The 18434-nt window shown below is 40.9% G+C and overlaps 1 protein-coding gene across 3 annotated transcripts; it reads right to left on the reverse strand.

The window, feature by feature from the left end:
* Positions 1–599: 599 nt before the first annotated feature.
* LOC137783605 (calcium/calmodulin-dependent protein kinase kinase 2) lies at positions 600–17925 on the reverse strand. 3 transcript variants are annotated; one of them, XM_068573712.1, is made up of 19 exons: positions 17636–17925; positions 14862–14936; positions 12873–13188; positions 12139–12468; positions 10930–10977; positions 9898–9951; positions 8926–8977; positions 8665–8798; positions 8141–8177; positions 7894–7915; positions 7710–7798; positions 6714–6913; positions 6446–6499; positions 6268–6341; positions 6019–6106; positions 5518–5649; positions 4661–4764; positions 4395–4448; positions 600–3319 (listed from the first exon to the last, which is right to left on the reverse strand). In XM_068573712.1, the coding sequence occupies exons 3-19, from the start codon at positions 13098–13100 to the stop codon at positions 3247–3249; spliced, it is 1773 nt and encodes a 590-aa protein (XP_068429813.1). In that variant the 5' UTR covers positions 13101–13188; positions 14862–14936; positions 17636–17925; the 3' UTR covers positions 600–3246. The 3 variants fall into 3 exon arrangements, with proteins under 3 accessions (XP_068429813.1, XP_068429814.1, XP_068429815.1); XM_068573713.1 differs by lacking the exon at positions 14862–14936; XM_068573714.1 differs by lacking the exon at positions 4395–4448.
* Between the last annotated feature and the right edge of the window lie 509 nt (positions 17926–18434).

Here is an 18434-nt window from a genome sequence, read left to right on the forward strand (position 1 = left end):
AAAAGAGATTAAAAAAAAAGAGATAAAGAAATCCATATTTGTACTTTATTTGTCTGACTGACCAATGGTATGGTCAAACTCTTATGTTTCCTTCACACAATTTTGACCTGTTTTAGTCACTTTGCTTAACGTCAGCACCTAGTGGCAATTTAGAGGAACTACAACTTGTTAACACTTAAATGCAGGTTTCCTTTTGTGGAGTAAACTCAACAAAAATATACCGAGCACATAAATACAGTAAACATTATTTATATGTATGCATATATGTTTGTGTATATATATATATTTATATTTATATGTACACATATATACGTATACTAACTGGGAATTCTAAATCTAGTAAATATACATCTATAAAGGCTTTGATTGCTACATAGCTTGAAGGTAGATGATGTTTTAATGCATCATATTTAAAGCAGTTGGAAGAATACGGCAGCTGTAGAAGATTAGCTGTCATCACATGCAAGAAAGGAACAAAATGTGTTATTCAGGCTCTCAGGAGTCTTCCAGCTTCTGACATGTTGTGGTGCACAGCGCCCTCTGGTGGTGCAGGTCTGGAACTGTTATCACAAAGCTCAACAATCAGACAAAACATGACAGAAAGGCAATAATATTTTATTCAAATAAGAAGATACAGTATGTATAGAATAATTAATTTAAAGGTCCTGTTTCGTTGCCGAGGACCTCTCATGCTATGACAATAGAGTGGTATGTGTTCAGTATGTTGGCATGCACTTAAGGGAAAGAGATCCCAAAGCTCTTTATTAAATACATTTACACTGCTGAAAGCAAAACCATGTGAGCAATAAAGGTTCACCACTTAGCCAGGCCCTTATGACAATAATGAGAAAAGCCTGTATTGAAACAACTACAAGTTTAAATATTGTATGTATCAAATATTTATCTTACAGCTTTTCTTCACCCAAACTGTCCTTCAGTTCATTCTTGTTGGTCGTCGAGGTCAAAATATTGACACCAAAAGGGAAAAGTACCTCGGTTGTTTTCCTCGAGGTTAAAAGTTTATCTTTGATGACAAAAGAAAAGACAGAATGTAAAATTTCTCATAAATGTGTGGAAAGTAAATGAGGTCACGTTTCACAGTAAAACACAAACTAAGACATTTTTGCAATTAATTCTCGGGCTAAATCGTGGGCATTAAAAGATTATTGGCTATCATCATCATCGAGTTACATCCTTTAGAAGTACAGTACAATAACGTTATGGAAATTTAAAGCTAGAGTGCCTGTCTCTTTTTTTTAGCACTCCACTATAAGGAGTACAACAAGGTAATTACATCTTTCTGGAAAACACTTTGGGTAAGCAAAATAACTAAAAACAGAGTTAGAATCAGTCAACCACATATGCCCTCCTCTTCTAGCCACTGTACGTGACGACGTGCCGCTGCACCCAACAGAGAGACACATTATATGCATAGTACTGGTCTTAGAAAACAGACACTTCAGAGTGACATGCAAGTAATAGGTTAAAAAAGTCCCTTTCTCAGACAGTAAACACATTAGTGCTGAAGTAATTAGTGTGTGGAAGCGTAACATGTTAATAATTCATATTGTGTCAATAATCAATGTTGGAGACTCATCAAATATCTATTATCTAAAGTTAGACTCAAAACATAAGATCAACAAAAGGAGAAAAAAAAAGTGGAAAATGCAAATTTACTGCTTTGGGATCATCTAAAGTGAAACACATCAATACATAGAAAAGTACTTTATAATGAATTTGAAATATTTGCAGAGTGGCCCTCTCCTCCCGTCAAAGATGACAACACTTTCTGAGGTATATATCATATATATATATACCACACCTCTACAGATATGTCATGCATAGAGTTTTACAAAAGGTCTGCAGCTGCACTATGCTTCCATCTCAAAACTTACTGTCACCGTTCAATGAAGAACAAATAGTTTAAAGGTTTGTTTTCTTTAAGTTACTGTACTATACTTTACAAAATCAGACATATTTCACGTTTTTTTTTTGGTGTCCTGAAAAATCTTTGCTTTTAAAATAACACCAGAAATTATTACAATACAAAACAGAACATTCCCAAATTGTAACTTGAGGTTCAATAATCATTTTTTTCAGTCTACGTACAAACATCCACTTTGAGAGGTGAGACAAATAAATTAGTCAACTAAATAAATGACACAGTTGAAACTCTGTTCCTCAGTATTACAACACACAACCTTGCTTGTCCGAATAATTGGAGAGAAACGAACCGTTGCAAACAGAATAACACATTCTGTTCTTCTCATATGCATTTGGTAGATCAGAACCTTCATTACTATATTAGTTGTAGCTCTATGAATTAAAAAAATATAAAGCAAACACCTAAAAACAAATCAATATTGCCTTGAAACATAATGACGAAAGCACTAGCTTTGCAAAAGAAGAAAACAGCATTTCTCTGCTATCTTGAATGCAGTCATAATGGATTTGACTGTTCACAAAGCACAAGCTTGTTATGCTTTTGATCGTTTGCAGTAAATTGGGGAATTGCATCCAACAACTGTGTCTATGAGGGTGCAAATGTTTATAAATAGCTTATAGAGTCATTGCATTGGGAACGTAAACAAATGCATTCACTGAAGTAAACTTTTTTTTCACTCCCCTTTTTTCATGTTGGGAAAACTGTACAGATTCTTCACCCGAAAATATGTTACAAAACTGGGCACTGCTACTCCGAAGCAGAGTGAACCAGACAATCATTGTCAAGAAACCTGCTCTCCTCAAGAGACTGTCGAGGTGATGGTCTAGACAACCATCTTAACCGTCACCGGTTCCCGTGCCCTGTGTACCTGAAAGAATTGTCAAGTAAAGACAAGGAGCAACACGAGTGGCTAACTACAATTAAACACCAAACTCTACTATTGAAGCCTGAGACGAAGCATGCGATGACAATAAATGCATGCAGGACGAGAGGCGGAGAGCGGGCTGGGCAAGAAGAGCTGAAGTTCAATGGGGTTCAATGTTCAGGAGGACTTTCTCATGAGACAGTCACAAGTCCCACAACCCCAAACGGAGCATTAGAAGAGAAAAATCAATACAATTGTTGCTTTTAGAGCTTCATTTCTCTTATTTTTCCTTCTTCTTTCTGCGTCCGCCACTGTTGACCACCTCCCAGGGAATGTACACAGGTGCAGGCAGACAGTATAAAAACTGTGAGTAAAGGGGTGTTGTGCTGTGTGGTTCCTTCAGGCAGATACCAGCGTGCATAATGACCCCTCTGCATCAGGAAAGAGCCTCGTCTTCTCCCACGTAGGGCAGGTCCATACTTCTCATGCCGTCGCCGCTCTCCTGTTTCCTAAGTAACACACCAGAGACACAGCGTTAGTGACAGCGCTAGTGACGGCGCTAGTGACGGCGCCGCTGTGCGCCTGCCGCCAATCCTGTATCACGGAGCAGAGGAAGGAATTAGATATTGTGAAGCTACGTTGAGGAAATGAAACCAAGCATTACATTTTCACATAATGCGAAGCAGCCAGCACGAAGGAATTGCTGTTGGCCGAGTTTACACATCATACACGAGGGGAAACTCAACAAAATAAAGAAAAGGGGGAAAAAAGGGGAGAGGAAGGGAACATTCTATGAAAGGAGTTACTTATTTATATCAAGGAGAGACACGAAGAACGATTTATTTCCAGGTCCTTTGGATGCTTCATGCAAAGTGTTAATCAGGATAAACGGATGCTGCGGGGTTATGATGAACGAGTGACTGCTATTTAAAACGCTACTTTTGTTTTGAGTGTGCCAGATTGACATTCATTTAATTTGCGGGCGTGTTATAAGTGTGGCACTGTTATATTTAGCCGCATTACACATTCACCCTTATACACTTAATAAAACACCAATCGACACAATACCACAAACCACAGCCTTAAGTGTTGCTGCAAAATTGCATCAACGCCTCTCTGACAGTGTCAAATAAAACTATGTCCATCCCCATATCATTCTCAATGTTTCCACGGATCAGGTCCTCAGCATTGAATAAGCTCTGGTCACTTGGCCTCGCTCATACAAAGTAGTCAAATTTTGCTTCAGCTAGCTTTTTTGGAGATAATGCAAATAATCTAATAGTTATTTGTCATTATGAACATCCAATAGATTTTCAATTCAATTTATTTAGCTATTTAATTAGCTTTAATGACTATAATTTGTGATAAAGTCAGATGGGAGTTGCTGCACTACACACCCCATGCTTCATCAAAAGCGCCATCAGACATGGCTCAAACAGCACAGGCTAGTTTACAAACTCAAGAGTACTGAAGCATTAAAACAATAATGAGAAAAACAGCTGCTTATAACATGCCAGGGGTCTTAAAGTCTACTATTTACTTAACAGTACTACAGCAGGCAGGAGATGTCCTAAAGTTATTTACCTTCTTTGGTTACAATGAATGTAGCAGTACCTCACATTGCCTGCTCTGCCTTTCCTGCAGGGCAGGAGAGGGAGAAGAGAAATAATAACAGGATACTTGACAACATTAGCTGACTATACTTTATACGAGTACAAGAGAACGCAAAAGCTCTAAAAGAGAACACAGTAGCAACAGCACACTGCGACTTGTACTGTGACTCCTAATATTACTGCAAGAGTAAGAGTACTGAGTTTAGAGTCTGTCGTGTGTCTCCAAACCATCCTCACCTGAGCGTCGGCCCTGCAGCACACAAACTGCTGCGGTCCTCTTTACGGCCCCAATCGAAGGGGTTCCCAAAGGAGCGCTTCCTCAGCATCGTTCTCACCATGATCTAAAGAAGAATAGCGAACAATAATAAACTAATATAACAACTATGCTCAGACATGTAAATCTAAACAATGTTCTGTTGTACAAAACAATGGTGGGCTCATTGCTACATCAACATTTCTTAAAGAGCGTAATTGTTTTACTAGACTATAGTCTATCTGTATAATCTGACAGAATGACAGACAGCACTCAGCTCAAACCATCTAGAAATCATAGGACATGCATTTGGGTGTGATGCCGCGACAAGGAACGACAGCATGACACCCAATGTGGTGAATTTGGAGTATTGGTGAATTTCTTTGTGTTTTGATAATTCATCTTGTGTCTGTCCTTTTATCTAAAGCACTTCACTGCTAGTTATAGAAAAAAAACAAAGCACTGAGAGGCTTCAGATTAATTCAAAACATTCATGTCTTTCACAGCATTTGGCATTAACTGATGAAAACTAATGAAAGTAAATCAAAGCGACTAAATGAGTCATACAGCAGCTCGAGCACAAAGTGCAGAGAGGGTAATAGAGTAGGTGTTAGTGGTGTATGGGGGTGGTACAATGTGACTAACACATACACAATAAATGTAATATAAGAGCGTCTTTTATACTATACACATGTACAGAGAATTAATTCGCTATTATCTGAAAAGCATTCATTCTCAGTTATGTCTATGTATTGTAGGTTGCTAAATTTGAAACGCGGTGATATTTAAGTTGAACAAATCAGACTGCAAACATTGTTCATTAACAAGTGCATTAACTCACCACCGTAGCCAGGCTCGGGATGTGTTTAACAGAATTCTCCACCTCCTCTTCGGTCACCTCAATTAGCATACAACAGTTGTCATCCTCAGGGGGAAGAGGCTCAGCACCGTGCCTCGTCACCCATGGGTGCACCTGAACGCAAATATGAGGTTATTAATATTTGTCATATTGAAAAGCATTGGCGGTGATGAGATGTTCCCACAGGAGAACGTTGGTGTTCTTCATCTTTTTCATTTTGAGTCCAAAGATGCAGATCATTGAAGGACATTCAAACAAACACTGGTTCTAGACAAGGCCAGCGTAGTTCTCCAGTTTCAGATGGTTGCAATCTGCGACCTCACCACTAGATGTCGCTAAATCCTACACACTGCACACTCAGGCCTGTTCACCCAGACGCTTCTTCTCTTTTTAAAGTTATGTGTCAGATGGTTGACTGAAATATATAAAATGCACTTAAATGCATATTAATGGAAACCTGCAGCTAAAGAAACGAGTCCTTACCTTAATCTGTGGGATTGATATTCTGGTCTCTGGATTCTTGTCCAGCATTTTCAGCAACAAATCTTTGAGATCATCTGAGATGTCAGCACTGTGGAGACAGAACAAATCACATCTACAGATTAAGGCTTTTAAATCACATTTTGCAAAGTAAAAGAAAAAGTAAAGCTAGCTCTTGTTCATATTATTGATATGCAAAATGCTGCTGGGTGCTGCAGTGATTTTGACGAAGATTTGAGAAGCAGAACTGACCGCTCAGGTAACTCTACAGGCTGAGTCTTGATTTTTTGATGAAGACTAAGGATGCGCTCGTCCATAAATGGACACTGTGAATGAAAGAAAGACAATCAGTCATTTAGAAGAATCTCCAAGACAACAAACAAAAATCACAGCAACCACCGTTTCTGTTTTTGCCAAAGCGCGCACTCACCACACCAAAGACGAAGCAGTAAAGTGTCACCCCCATGGCCCACACATCCAATGCCTTCATGGAGAACAAAACAACATGATTCTATGTTAGAAAATTGTTATTTCAGTGTATGACAATGGAAATCCACCACTGTGCACGCGAAATATATTGTGTCTCCTGAATATGACAACTAGGACAGTATATTAAAGACTAGGATAAATGTATTATTAATATAGATTCAGCAGCCAAAAACCTCCAGAGGGCACAAGTTAGCCGACTGTTCCTTCACCTTTCCAGAGAAGTTCTTTCTGGTCTCAGAGAGCGCCTCGGGGGCGAGGAAAGCAGGCGTTCCCACTGTGCTGGTCAGGAGAGCATCAGCCCCCTCAAACTGGTTACTGACTCCGAAGTCTGCGATCTTGATGTGTCCGTCTTCTCCCACTAACAGGTTAGACGGTTTGACGTCTCTGTGTATGATCCTCTGGTAATGTACTGTTGAAATAGGAAAAAAAAAAACATTAAAAGATATTACAGCAACAATATACCATTTTAGGAATTCTGCTTAAGTGAATATTCGCCTCCAGTGCAACCGAGTCTGGAGCAGGGGGGGTGTTTAAATTACATTTTGACCTTCTCAGTATTTTTATTTTCATTTGTAAACAAATCAGTTGTTGGCTTATTGGGTGGTCCCATGTGCAGGAATCTCTGGCACGTTGGCGGTGCACTTAAAAAACGATGTTGGATAAAGTTTCAGCTATTACAGCCATCAAACTGTATTCATTAAACTAACTATTGAGCCTGGTCCACTTACATTTACTAATAAGAAAATCAAAGTGAAGGTCAGTTTCAGTGTGCCTGGTGCAAAGGCCTACCTCTCTTTCTCTAGTTTCCTAGACGACACTGTGCAAAACCTCTTCTCCTGCGCTGAAATACATTAAGCTCCTGAGCTGATGTGAAATGAGCCTTGATGGTGGCTCGAGTCAAGAAAAGCACAGACAAAGCACTATAAACGGCGTGGTAGAATTGTTAGACGAAGGGCAGATCTAGATACAAACAAGCTTCGCTATTAGAGAAATTAATTGTGCTTTTTTATGGTTTATGGAATTACAAACCGAGTTTTACTGCAGAAAATATATTATTTAAATCTACCCGCTTTTAGCCATTACTGTGCTATTTCTATAAAGGTGCAGAATGTATATGTTGTAGTGAAAAACAAGGCCACAGTGAGTAAATATGATAGGAGAAAAAACACCCTGAAATTGTGCAAAAGTTGGTTTGGAAGACTCACAATACTCGATTCCCCGGAGCAGATCTTGGAAGTAAAAGCGTGACTGGTCCTCACTGAAAGGTTTATCTGACGGCACCTCCATCACAGCTCTGAATACATTAACACACACAATTAGCAATCATAACTAATGAGATAGAGCTCATTCCAGTGACACAATCGTTAACAGAAAAGAGGCTTAGCTTACCCTTGCTTGACCAGCTCAAATACTGTGACAGAAACACAGATTAGATTTATAATGAAAGCTTTTCAGTTACCAGGACACAAACAAACTAAAAAAAAACATCTTTTAAGATGGGTTTCAAATGTATTGCATGACTGTGTGTGTGTGTGTGTGTGTGTGTGTGTGTGTGTGTGTGTGTGTGTGTGTGTGTATGTGTGTGGGTGTGTGTCTATGTGTTGTTCTGAAAGCTGACTGTCTGGCCACAACGTACCCATGTACAGATGGTCCTCACTGGGGTCATCCAAAACCTGGCACCAAATGACAGAGAAATGACAGGGAAATGAGTGGAAACACACACACACACACACACACACACACACACACACACACACACACACACACACATACACACTTACACACAACAGATCATCTTTTGTATGCAGTCAAAATAAATACACAGGCACAGTTGTGTTGTATTTGAGTCTCTTTAAAGGGCCGGGAGGTTTCAGTCATTGCTACCTCTTTGAGCGGATGTGTTTGAATGAGCAAAATGCAAACATGAAATGTGAAATAAAGGATGCTTCTTTCCAAATTGTTAGATAAGGGAGTTGGCAACATGACTTGGTTGCTCTTTCGAGAGAACTGTTTTAGCTTGAGTAGGCCATATTGCTTTTGTCACTCAGATATGATGGGCCTTTTTTTTAATGATTTGATCCAATGCCTGCACTTGTTGTCGCTGAAATTAAAACCAATGAAGTTAAAAGATAACTGTAAAAATGTATTAACAGCACCTACCTCTACTAGTTTCACCACATTAGAATGGTCCAGCTTTTTCAGGATGGCAATCTCCTGATAGACCCGCTCTAGGGGCCCTTTGGGCTGAGGGGGGCCCTCAGGGATTTCCTTGGGTCCACGAGGAGGGGGTCTCCCTGACGGAGGAGAGAGGGACAGGGTGGGACGAAAGACAGGGTTTCAGAATTGGTATACAGTGTTCATGTACCACTGGAGCGATACAAGAGACTCTCTGCTGTTTCAACCATCTGGCTCCAGACTTACGTGGGAAGCCTGCCTGCCTCATCAGCCTCTTCTTGGACAACACCTTCATTGCCTACAGGAGAATACGGCAGATGGGTTTGGACAGAGGGGGCGAGAGAGCCAAGGGGGCAAGAGAGCCACAGAACATATGAACAGAAAAAGGGAGACAAAAAAGAAGAGTAAGACACAGCAGAGGGAGCTGAGGCATATCCGACAGTGAACCCACTCACACACCCACAGATGAATATCCCAGCGTCTATACTTGTCTCTCCTCACCTTGAGTGTCCTTTTTGTATTTTTGACTACTAACACCGACCAGCGTCATCAGCACAAAAGATTCTAAAAGCTGGACTTGCAGACATGCATGTAATGTACATTCCTGTATTATAAATAAAACAGCTCATCAAAACGCCTTTTTCTGGAAAAAGTGGAAAAAACAGCAATAGACACTAAATAAAAGATGCTTGTTTATCTCATTGAACAACTGCTTTTTGCCCGTTAGATCTTAGAACATAAGCATGTGTTCCTTGCTCCGCCTTTGATTTGTCTGTCTCTGCGCGTGGGTCTTGAACAATTACCAAAGCTAAACCATCGAGGGAGTGTTGATGAAAGAGTGCAATGTGTGACAGCTACATTGTTCGGTAGATATTTTTCCTCTTCTGGGGAAATATGCTGTAATAGTCTTCATGCCATCTGTCATTATGGCAACGATATAATCAGTAAATGTGACTTTGTCACTTGGGAGGAATATTAAAATAATCCCCATGTCATTGCCTGTCAACATAATGCAGCTTGATGGGAATTGCAGCAATAATCTTGAACAGCAAAAATTTCAAGCGGATGTGTTGAGGCACAATCGACTGGAGAAATGTTCATGTCATTTCAGATTCACATGACATCACATCACTTAATGTCACAAAAGGGTTTGACAATTATGAGGTATTAGGTGAATGGAGATCACATCAGTATTTTGTGTGCGCAACAAGAACTCACATAGTATGTGTTGTCGTCCTCGTTGTAAGCCAGCTTGACAACACCATAGGAGCCCTGGTCCGGAAATAAGTAAAATGGAAAAGAAGCCATTAAAGTGAGATTGAGCAGCTGTCATTCTTCATGTGAAAATAAATTATCACACTATGTGCGAAGCAATCTAAATAAATACAAAAACACACGAGAAACAATACACAAACATACACACACAAAGGGAAGTGAGTGGGCTGACAGTGTACACTGGAAGAGTACCAGCTGCTTCAAAGTGAGAACAGAGAAATTCAAATCATCGCTCTCGCTCTCTTTCATTTTTCATTTCAGGCTAATTACGGAAACTGAATCTGTCTTATGCTATCAAGCTCCCCTGCGCGCACACACACACACACACACACACACACACACACACACACACACACACACACACACACACACAAACACGCAAACGCACACAGGAAATGCAGGATAAAAACTAGGCCCAATTAGTAGCCTGTGTGTACAATTTCATGCCCAAAAACAGAAAGAGAGGGGGATCAGGATCAGTTCCTGCTGGGGGAGCAGATTGGAGAGGCAGCACAGTGCTCATCCTCCTGTCCCCGAGATGATCTGATAACAGGAGCCTCTCCAGCAGTCCTAAAGGGCTCTAATAGTCTCAGCTGAACACAAAACCACACACATTAACATGTCTATCTTCTCGCACAAACTCACAGCAGTCATGCACATTCTGTCTTATGAACCCCACAATCTGAAGCGTGCACACACAAGCACATAAACACACACTTGTATCCACTAAGCCTGGCACAACCCTGAGAGAGCGCTATTTATACCAGCCTCTCGCCCAGCTTCCAACTCCTCCATGGCCTGGGAGGTTAAACAGAGTTTGGGAAATGAGGACAGCCGGGAGAGGGGAGAGCAGAGAGTTACTGCATGTTCTTGATGATGTGCGGCGTTACTTGACAGACATGCAGTAGGCGGAAGGAAGAAGGAACCGCAAGAGTCAGTGAAAGGGTACATGCAGTGAGCTGTCTCTGATGGTACCTTTCCAATCTCATCTTTCAGCTTGTACTGGTTGAGTTGAACGCAATCCTTGAAGAGAGAGAGAAAGAGAGGAGAAAATGGTTTATTTTCTAATTTAACCGGTTATTTTAGCAGTTCGGTAGCAGAGATACATCAAAAGCATTCTTACTAAATCTGCTCTCCCTAAAAATCCCGTACAAAATCCTGTACCTTCAATTTATTTTTCCTTTTAATGTTTTTTTAAGTGCAGCATTTTACGCATCAGTGTTCCCAAGATATGCCTGATGTCTTCCAACTGGCGTCACCTTTTCTGTGTTCAATCACTGTCCCAGGTTGGAGATTTGAGAGGTGGGATGTGTTTTGTAGTATATTTTGTGGTCTTTAGGGAAACCTGAGCTGTATTCTATTCTGGTGAAAAGCAAGTGTGGAAACAATAAGTGATAGGAAGGAACACATTCAGTGGTGAGAACAAACTGAACGCGGCCTACAGAGAATGATTCATGCAAACACCGAACAATGCACTGACTAACCAGCTCTTCATTAAAAATACATGTCGAAATGAAATGTATTGGATTGTTGGTCTCTGAACTGGATTATTAAAGTGGCAAAATTCCATCATCCGGGGATATTTTAAAATATGCAACCTTATTCATATCTAATGTCTCAAGGCTATATATATATCTATGTATAACAACGCTATACATATAATAAAAGATAACCTCTGCAGCCCCTAAGAGAGATTATGTCTACATTTACAGGTACTTGTATCTAGCAGGGATCACAGCTACTATCTACATCTACTGAGACCGTCAAACCTTACCTTTGCATCCACAAAGCTCAGTCTTTACCAGTGAGCTGCTGCTTTTAAGACAAATGCACATGTAGTTCTGCTTACTTTCAGTGGAGTCTGATGCTGATATTTTGATAACTAGCAAATGATCAAGAGGAGCGCTGGCCTGGCTCTATCTGAACATTGGTCAGTTTGTTCATTCATGTGTAACGCTCCTTCAGGGAATAAACTGGTCAGATGGTGCAAAGACCATTACATAATCATAATTAGTATCACACTGGCAGGGGCCTTAAATTAACTAACTTCCTGGGATTGCTTGACTGACTTGGTTTCATTGTAATTATAATATCTGGGACAGATTTTAAGCAGCAATATTAACTTCCCCTTAAATTTCAAACTCTCAACACAGGAGCCGTGTTCGCCTCAAGGCGTGACCGTACCTGGAGGTCTGTGATGGAAACACTGTGGGACTCCACAGTGGGCCGACGGGGCAAGCGTGGAGAGGAGTGGGGTGACGTGATGGGAGAGTAGGGTAGTGACGGGTAAATGTGACGCCCGTTGAGTCCCGGAGAGCTGCAGGGGGATGTTGCAGATTGCGAGCGCTCCTGCAGAGATAGTTTCCGGTCTGACATGTTTAATCTTCCTCTTTCGGGAAGTAGAGCTTCTGACCGGCCAACTGTGTGGGACAGCAGGTCGCAGGAGGGCGTCCGGAAAGCTGCCGACACAGAGGAAGCTGGCTCGGGCGTCTCAGAACTGTCCATTTCTTCTACCTGAGTTGTGATACATTTAAATCATATTTTTTTCACAGTTTGGGTATTAATATGATGGTTGATGTGTACGCAACCCAATATAACAGAGAGAACATGAATACAATTAACTTTTGGTTGAGACTGTGTCAGAATCATGCTCATGATTCCTAAATTTCGATTTATTTATGGATCTGAAGAACACTAATAAATGCATAAGCTATCATGTTAAAAGTCATAATGCTTACTTCCTACGTGGTCTTAAAAACACAACTTCAAAGTGTTGATCTGAAAACCTAATTTTAAAAAACATATATCACGTGTATGTATGAGCATGTATCATCATGTGCCATACAATTATTTAAATCTGCCGAAGTACAAATATCCAATTAGGCTCCATATCTGACACATACAGTGATTCATCTCACCTCCTCCTGCCCAGCGTCTCCAGGCGGCCTGCTGGGTTCGTACTCCGTGACCACGATGAGGGACTCCATGGGGTCTGGGGACGGCGTCTCAGAGTGGGCGTTCAAAGGCGGAGCGGGACAGCTGCACAGCAGATCAGGCAGGGGTTGCGAGGGCTGTGCTGGCGGTGCATGACCACAGGAGGCTGGCGGTTCAGCGGTGGGCCAGGGGGTTACATGACAGGGGAACATGGTGCCTCTTCACAAAGACTGTAAACCACTGCTCCATCAGACGGGAGCCGCGGGGGGCAGGGGGGGAGGGGGCGGGGGGAATTAGTGCCTAAGACACAAGAGCAGATTGCAGAATAAAATTTTTAAAAAAAAATACATGTGGAGAACAATTGCCAAAATAGCTACCCTAAAAAAGAGTGCTACTCTCTTAATATTATATATATATATATATATATATATATATATATATATATATATATATATATATATATATATATATATATATATATATATGTATATATATAATATAATATGTAATAACAGTGATATTACAAGCCCCTGCCTCCACCAGCATCCACTACACCAGCTTGTGACTCTGCATCCTTCTTGGTGTCATCAGAGGCCAACTCCCTGAACCTCTGTCACAACAGCATTTACCCATCTCACCATGGAAGACGTCTCTGGACTTATGCCTCGAGTGCAACATTTGATCTCGAGATCCTTTGCCCTCTGGGCCCTTTTAAAGGGAAAGTTCACCCCAAAATAAAAAAATGCTTTTGTTTTAGTTTTTTTAGCTATATAGTGCTATTTATCAGCGTTTTTTGTTTTTTTTTGTGCCAGCGGCCTAGTTTTGGAGATATTAGCTGTCAAGATGTCTGCCTTCTCTTTAGTATAATGTGACTATTTGGCACTTGGCTTGTGGTTCTCATAGTGCCAGAAAAATACAAATCAAAAATTTAAAAGCTATGTCTCTTTCCAGAAATCAGAACCCAGTTACTGGAGCTGATGTAAGCAGTGCTCACAACAATAAAAACTATGGATTTTTTATTTGATTTTGGGGTGAACTGTTCTTTGCAGGCCGGTCTGACCTGCTACTGTTCCAGTCCAAAGTTATAGACCATGCAGTTTACTAACCCACAGCATACAAGTATCTTCATCATCTCGATGAAGTCGAAAGATAACACATTTACACAGGCTAACTATAGTGTCAGCAAACATAAGCAAATTTATATTAATGACACTATCTTTACACCTGACAGATCAGAGCGCACCTGGTGATAAGGTTACTCATTCAGCTTGTGATTTTGTCCTTAAACCTGGAAATGAGTTTGCATCTTTGTGTTTCCGTAACCTGTAAGTATCGTAAAATGTTTGGTTGCAACAAAAAGTATTATCTGCACTAATTCAAAAGGAGAAATCCCATCGGCTTTTCGTCAGGGGAACCAGTCCGATGTTGACTCCTGGAGTCGGCCTCCAAAAATATGTCGTCCCAAGACCATATTCAGCACCAACATCTTGCTTTTGTGCATGAAACAAACACTTCACATTACTGAGGGAGACCTGAACAAATAAACAACAAGCTTCTATACTCCCTTTACTTTCCTGTTGCCCGATGAATTTCCCTCTGTTTTATGTAGCAACTGACTTAAATCAACTCCGTCATACCAGTCTTAATTCCCTTTGCACAGAGCTGGAGCACACACAGTGTTTGACTGGCCAGCATGAACCACGTTGTGGGTAGAATGAAAGCGTGTGGAAAAAACAATCGGAGATGGTGCTCACTAGCTGTGAAACATAAGGAGATAGCGCTCGTTCCGCAGAATCGGGACTTTTTCCACACATTCTGTGGAGTGCTAATTAATGCATGCAAACAAGCCTCGTATCACAAACTTCACCTCCAAGTGGACAGATTTGACGCGTCTATAAAAGCAACGGTTCAGTCTGCTTTTGATGTCAGTTATGTAACATGGTTAATTAATATATATATATACAGCATCTTACCAAAGCCTTTTTTGCATAATTTCAAGAGGGCCATTTCCATCTCCATGTCCACTCAGCTTATTATCTGCTCATTATCTGTGAGAGGAATGAAGAGAGAAGGAAAGGAGGGGTGGGAAGACAGAAAGAGAGAGAGGATCTCCTGCTTTCTGTCATGGTTTTTGACAGGATTGTGTGTGGGAGCTGAGCAAATCTCACACACACAGGAAAACAAAGGGAAGCCATGCGAAAAACAAGACAGTGGCAGCTTCAGCCAAGTTCAGAATGAGGACCATGTGTGGGAAGAGACACCCACTCCAGGTGGCCTCGCTACCTTCTTATTCAGCCTATATTTAGCATTGTAAGCCTACAAAATCGAAAGAAAGCATCGCCGCATATCATACTGAGATTTACTGTTTCATGGCAGGAACTCACTTCCTGGTCTTCTTGACCGCCTGGTCTCTTTTGCTGTAAAATTACATACAAAAAGTGCTCCATCATCATAACTATGGGAAGTTACGTCGATCTCGAATTTTACAATTGTTTTCAAAAATGCGCAATATCTGACAGGAACTTTTTCCTACAATACCAAGTGTCAAATTATCCACAAGGTAGAGCTGTGCATCTCGTTAGACGTTTAAACTACTGAAATCCAGTTTGAGTTTTTAAACACACAGTATCGCTGCCACTAAAGCAACACTATATAACATGTAGGAACACAACCATGGATGAAGCCCCCAGTTACAGCAGGCTTTTTACATCCAAAGAAGAGATGCAAACTACCAAGCTTGACCGACTGTGATCTCAGCTAAGTGGCAAGGCTCACACTGAGGCCCATTTCCATTCACAGTGGTTTCTACATTGATGGTGGGAAAATGTCTTTTGCATGATATTATCATTTAGAGCAAGAGACACCAATATCACTGCAAATCTCATTCTCTACCCAGCAGGGTTTAAAAATTAGCCATGAATATCCGTCAGACTGTGGTTCCTTTTGTCTTTGGTGATTTATTATCTGCAGTCGCTGTCGGACCAGTAGGATTCGCAGTCGCTTGAGTCTTAAAGAAAAGGCCGCTGAATGACAACTGAGTTTTAAACGACGTTTTAGTGTCAACAGTATTATGGAAGTGAGTTTCTGAAACTACAAATTACTGTGTAGCCTAGCACTCCTTAGAATCCTTTACCTTGGAGCCGAAAAAGCTGCTTTGACATATCTACTAGTTCCTAGATAAAGACGCTCTAAATCATGGATAACTGACCTGCTGGTTAAAGCCTTAAATGTCCCTGATCCCTGGTGATCACAACAGCTAGATGAAGAACAAGCAGTTAGATTTGAGCCTTGCGAAACGCCAACAGATGCCGCCAAGCTCCAGATGCCGTACTGCGCCTCTTATCGGAACTGAAGTCACATGAGCTGACCTTCACTATGCGGCCAGGCGGGGAGGGGGAGAAAGGATTTATCCGAGCTTGAGGGGGTCCAAGCCATGTACAGCATTAATAACAACACAGACACGGTCCCACAGACGTACAACACTGGGCCATCTGGAGCAGAGGAGGATCCCCAGCTTCATTAAAAGATCAACAGGGCACCCCCGTCAGTGATCTGCGGAGCCGTGCAAGAGATAAGCTCCTGTAAATGGAGGGATGAGCTTCCTCAGCCAACTTAACGGTAGTGCTATCTCACAATCGCAGCAGATTTCTACTGAGAATCTGAAATAACTAATTGGTAGTCAACATCTTTAACTCCAAAATAAACCACAAGTCACTGCTGTTTCAGTATCAACTCTGAATCAGCCACAAAAACGGAGACCTTTGACAACCTTTACATTTTTGCTTGACATGAAGAATTACTTGATGATCAAAGTTGTTTTGTCGATCGACAAATTGATTAATCAATTATTTTCTTCCTGAAAAATCTAAACTTATAATTATATGTTTTCACAAAGTAACGAACATCCATATAATACATGTATCCAAATTTGTCAACACAGACCATCTGGTAAAATACACAGTGCTATTAATTCTCTGAGCTCAAAAATATAGGATTTACTATTGGATCATCAGTATAAGTTTCAAGGGTGTCATCATATGATAACCGAAGATGATGAATCCTTATGTGCGAGTCAGCAACGGCTGCTATACATAAGATAATGGATTAAAGGGTAATTTAAAAACATCCCAAAAGCATTTAAATACTGATAAATAATGAAGAAACATTAGAGCCGATATTTGATCTTTTCTAAATAATATGGCAATGCAACTTTGGATTCTTAAAGAGCTACAGATATTAATAATGATTATACAACTGTTTACATTACATCATCAACTAACTTTGAGCGTTAGATATTAACTCTTAATTAAACAACTGGACTGAGAGTCGCTGTCTCGTTTTCTTGCAAATTCTCTCTCTCACACACTCACACACTCACACACACACACACACACACACACACACACACACACACACACACACACACACAGGTTCAGCCTCGTTGTGTGTTGTGTGTGAGACAACAATGGCTGTCTTTACACCCACAAACTGTGAATCATCACATCGACCACGAACATTAACACGAGTAACGTTCACATCACAAATCCACGGGAGGAAACGAGGGTCCCCGTCGTCTGAAGCTAAACTTAGCTCCAAACATCCGCTAACGTTAGCAGCTGCCTCATCTGTCAAGATACAGATGTTGATGGACAGGCGGCAAAGAGGCAAGGATGCTCGCGCGACCGATTCGCATCCAGTGTATGACAACAAACCCCAAAAAACTATTTGGAAACACATGAAGCCTTACCTTGACGTGTTTTTCTGGCGTACAAGACAGAATAGTGAGGTTTCTTCTCAGTACTCCGGGTCTGAACTACGACAGCTAGCTAGCGGACTGATACCCGACGATATGATGGACCAATCCCGCTGAGCACGCAGGTCCCGTGCTTCACACGGAGGTGTGGTGGAGAAACTGACAGCGGGGCAATGTAACGGGTGTAGTTTCAGCAATATGATTCACGAACACCGATAGCCGCAGAGGAGGTCGTAGGTTTTCTATTAGTTTTCCCTTTGTGTTAACTCGCGACCTAAAAAAATAAAACATACTTCGTGGTTCTTTTTGTTGTTGTTACAAGCACTTTCGTGGTCGATTGGCGCCCTCCTGTGGTGGACTGGAGAGTTGCACTTTAAATTTGACAGCCGTTTAGAGAAATTTTACTCTATTTTGTTAGCTAGTAACTTTGATTAAAAAAAAAGTACGATTCCCAGGTTAAAAATATATTTTCCAACCACGTTTGAGTTAATTTATTCAGCATGCAATAAAATACTTGTGGCTAGTATCATAAAGACAGTTTACAATTTCACTGAAAAACCTGCAAAAAGTTGGAGCAACTTTATGTCTGAGAAATTTGCCTTCATGATATGCTGATATGCAAAGTTTAACTGGTGCAGTTTGACAGATAGTCACAATTGAATTTCCTAACTAATTAATTTTTTATGCATGCAAGAAATCCATCTATGATGCAAAATCCATCCGACCGGTAATTAGATGACCACAAAGAGAGTAGCAGGTTTGAAAACCAAGTAAATATGGCCTTCAGTGACAA

Source organism: Clinocottus analis, unplaced genomic scaffold (assembly GCF_023055335.1).
Source record: "Clinocottus analis isolate CAN_PGR_092001 unplaced genomic scaffold, fCliAna1.0.p SCAF_13, whole genome shotgun sequence".
In the NCBI taxonomy this organism is placed as follows: domain Eukaryota; kingdom Metazoa; phylum Chordata; class Actinopteri; order Perciformes; family Cottidae; genus Clinocottus; species Clinocottus analis.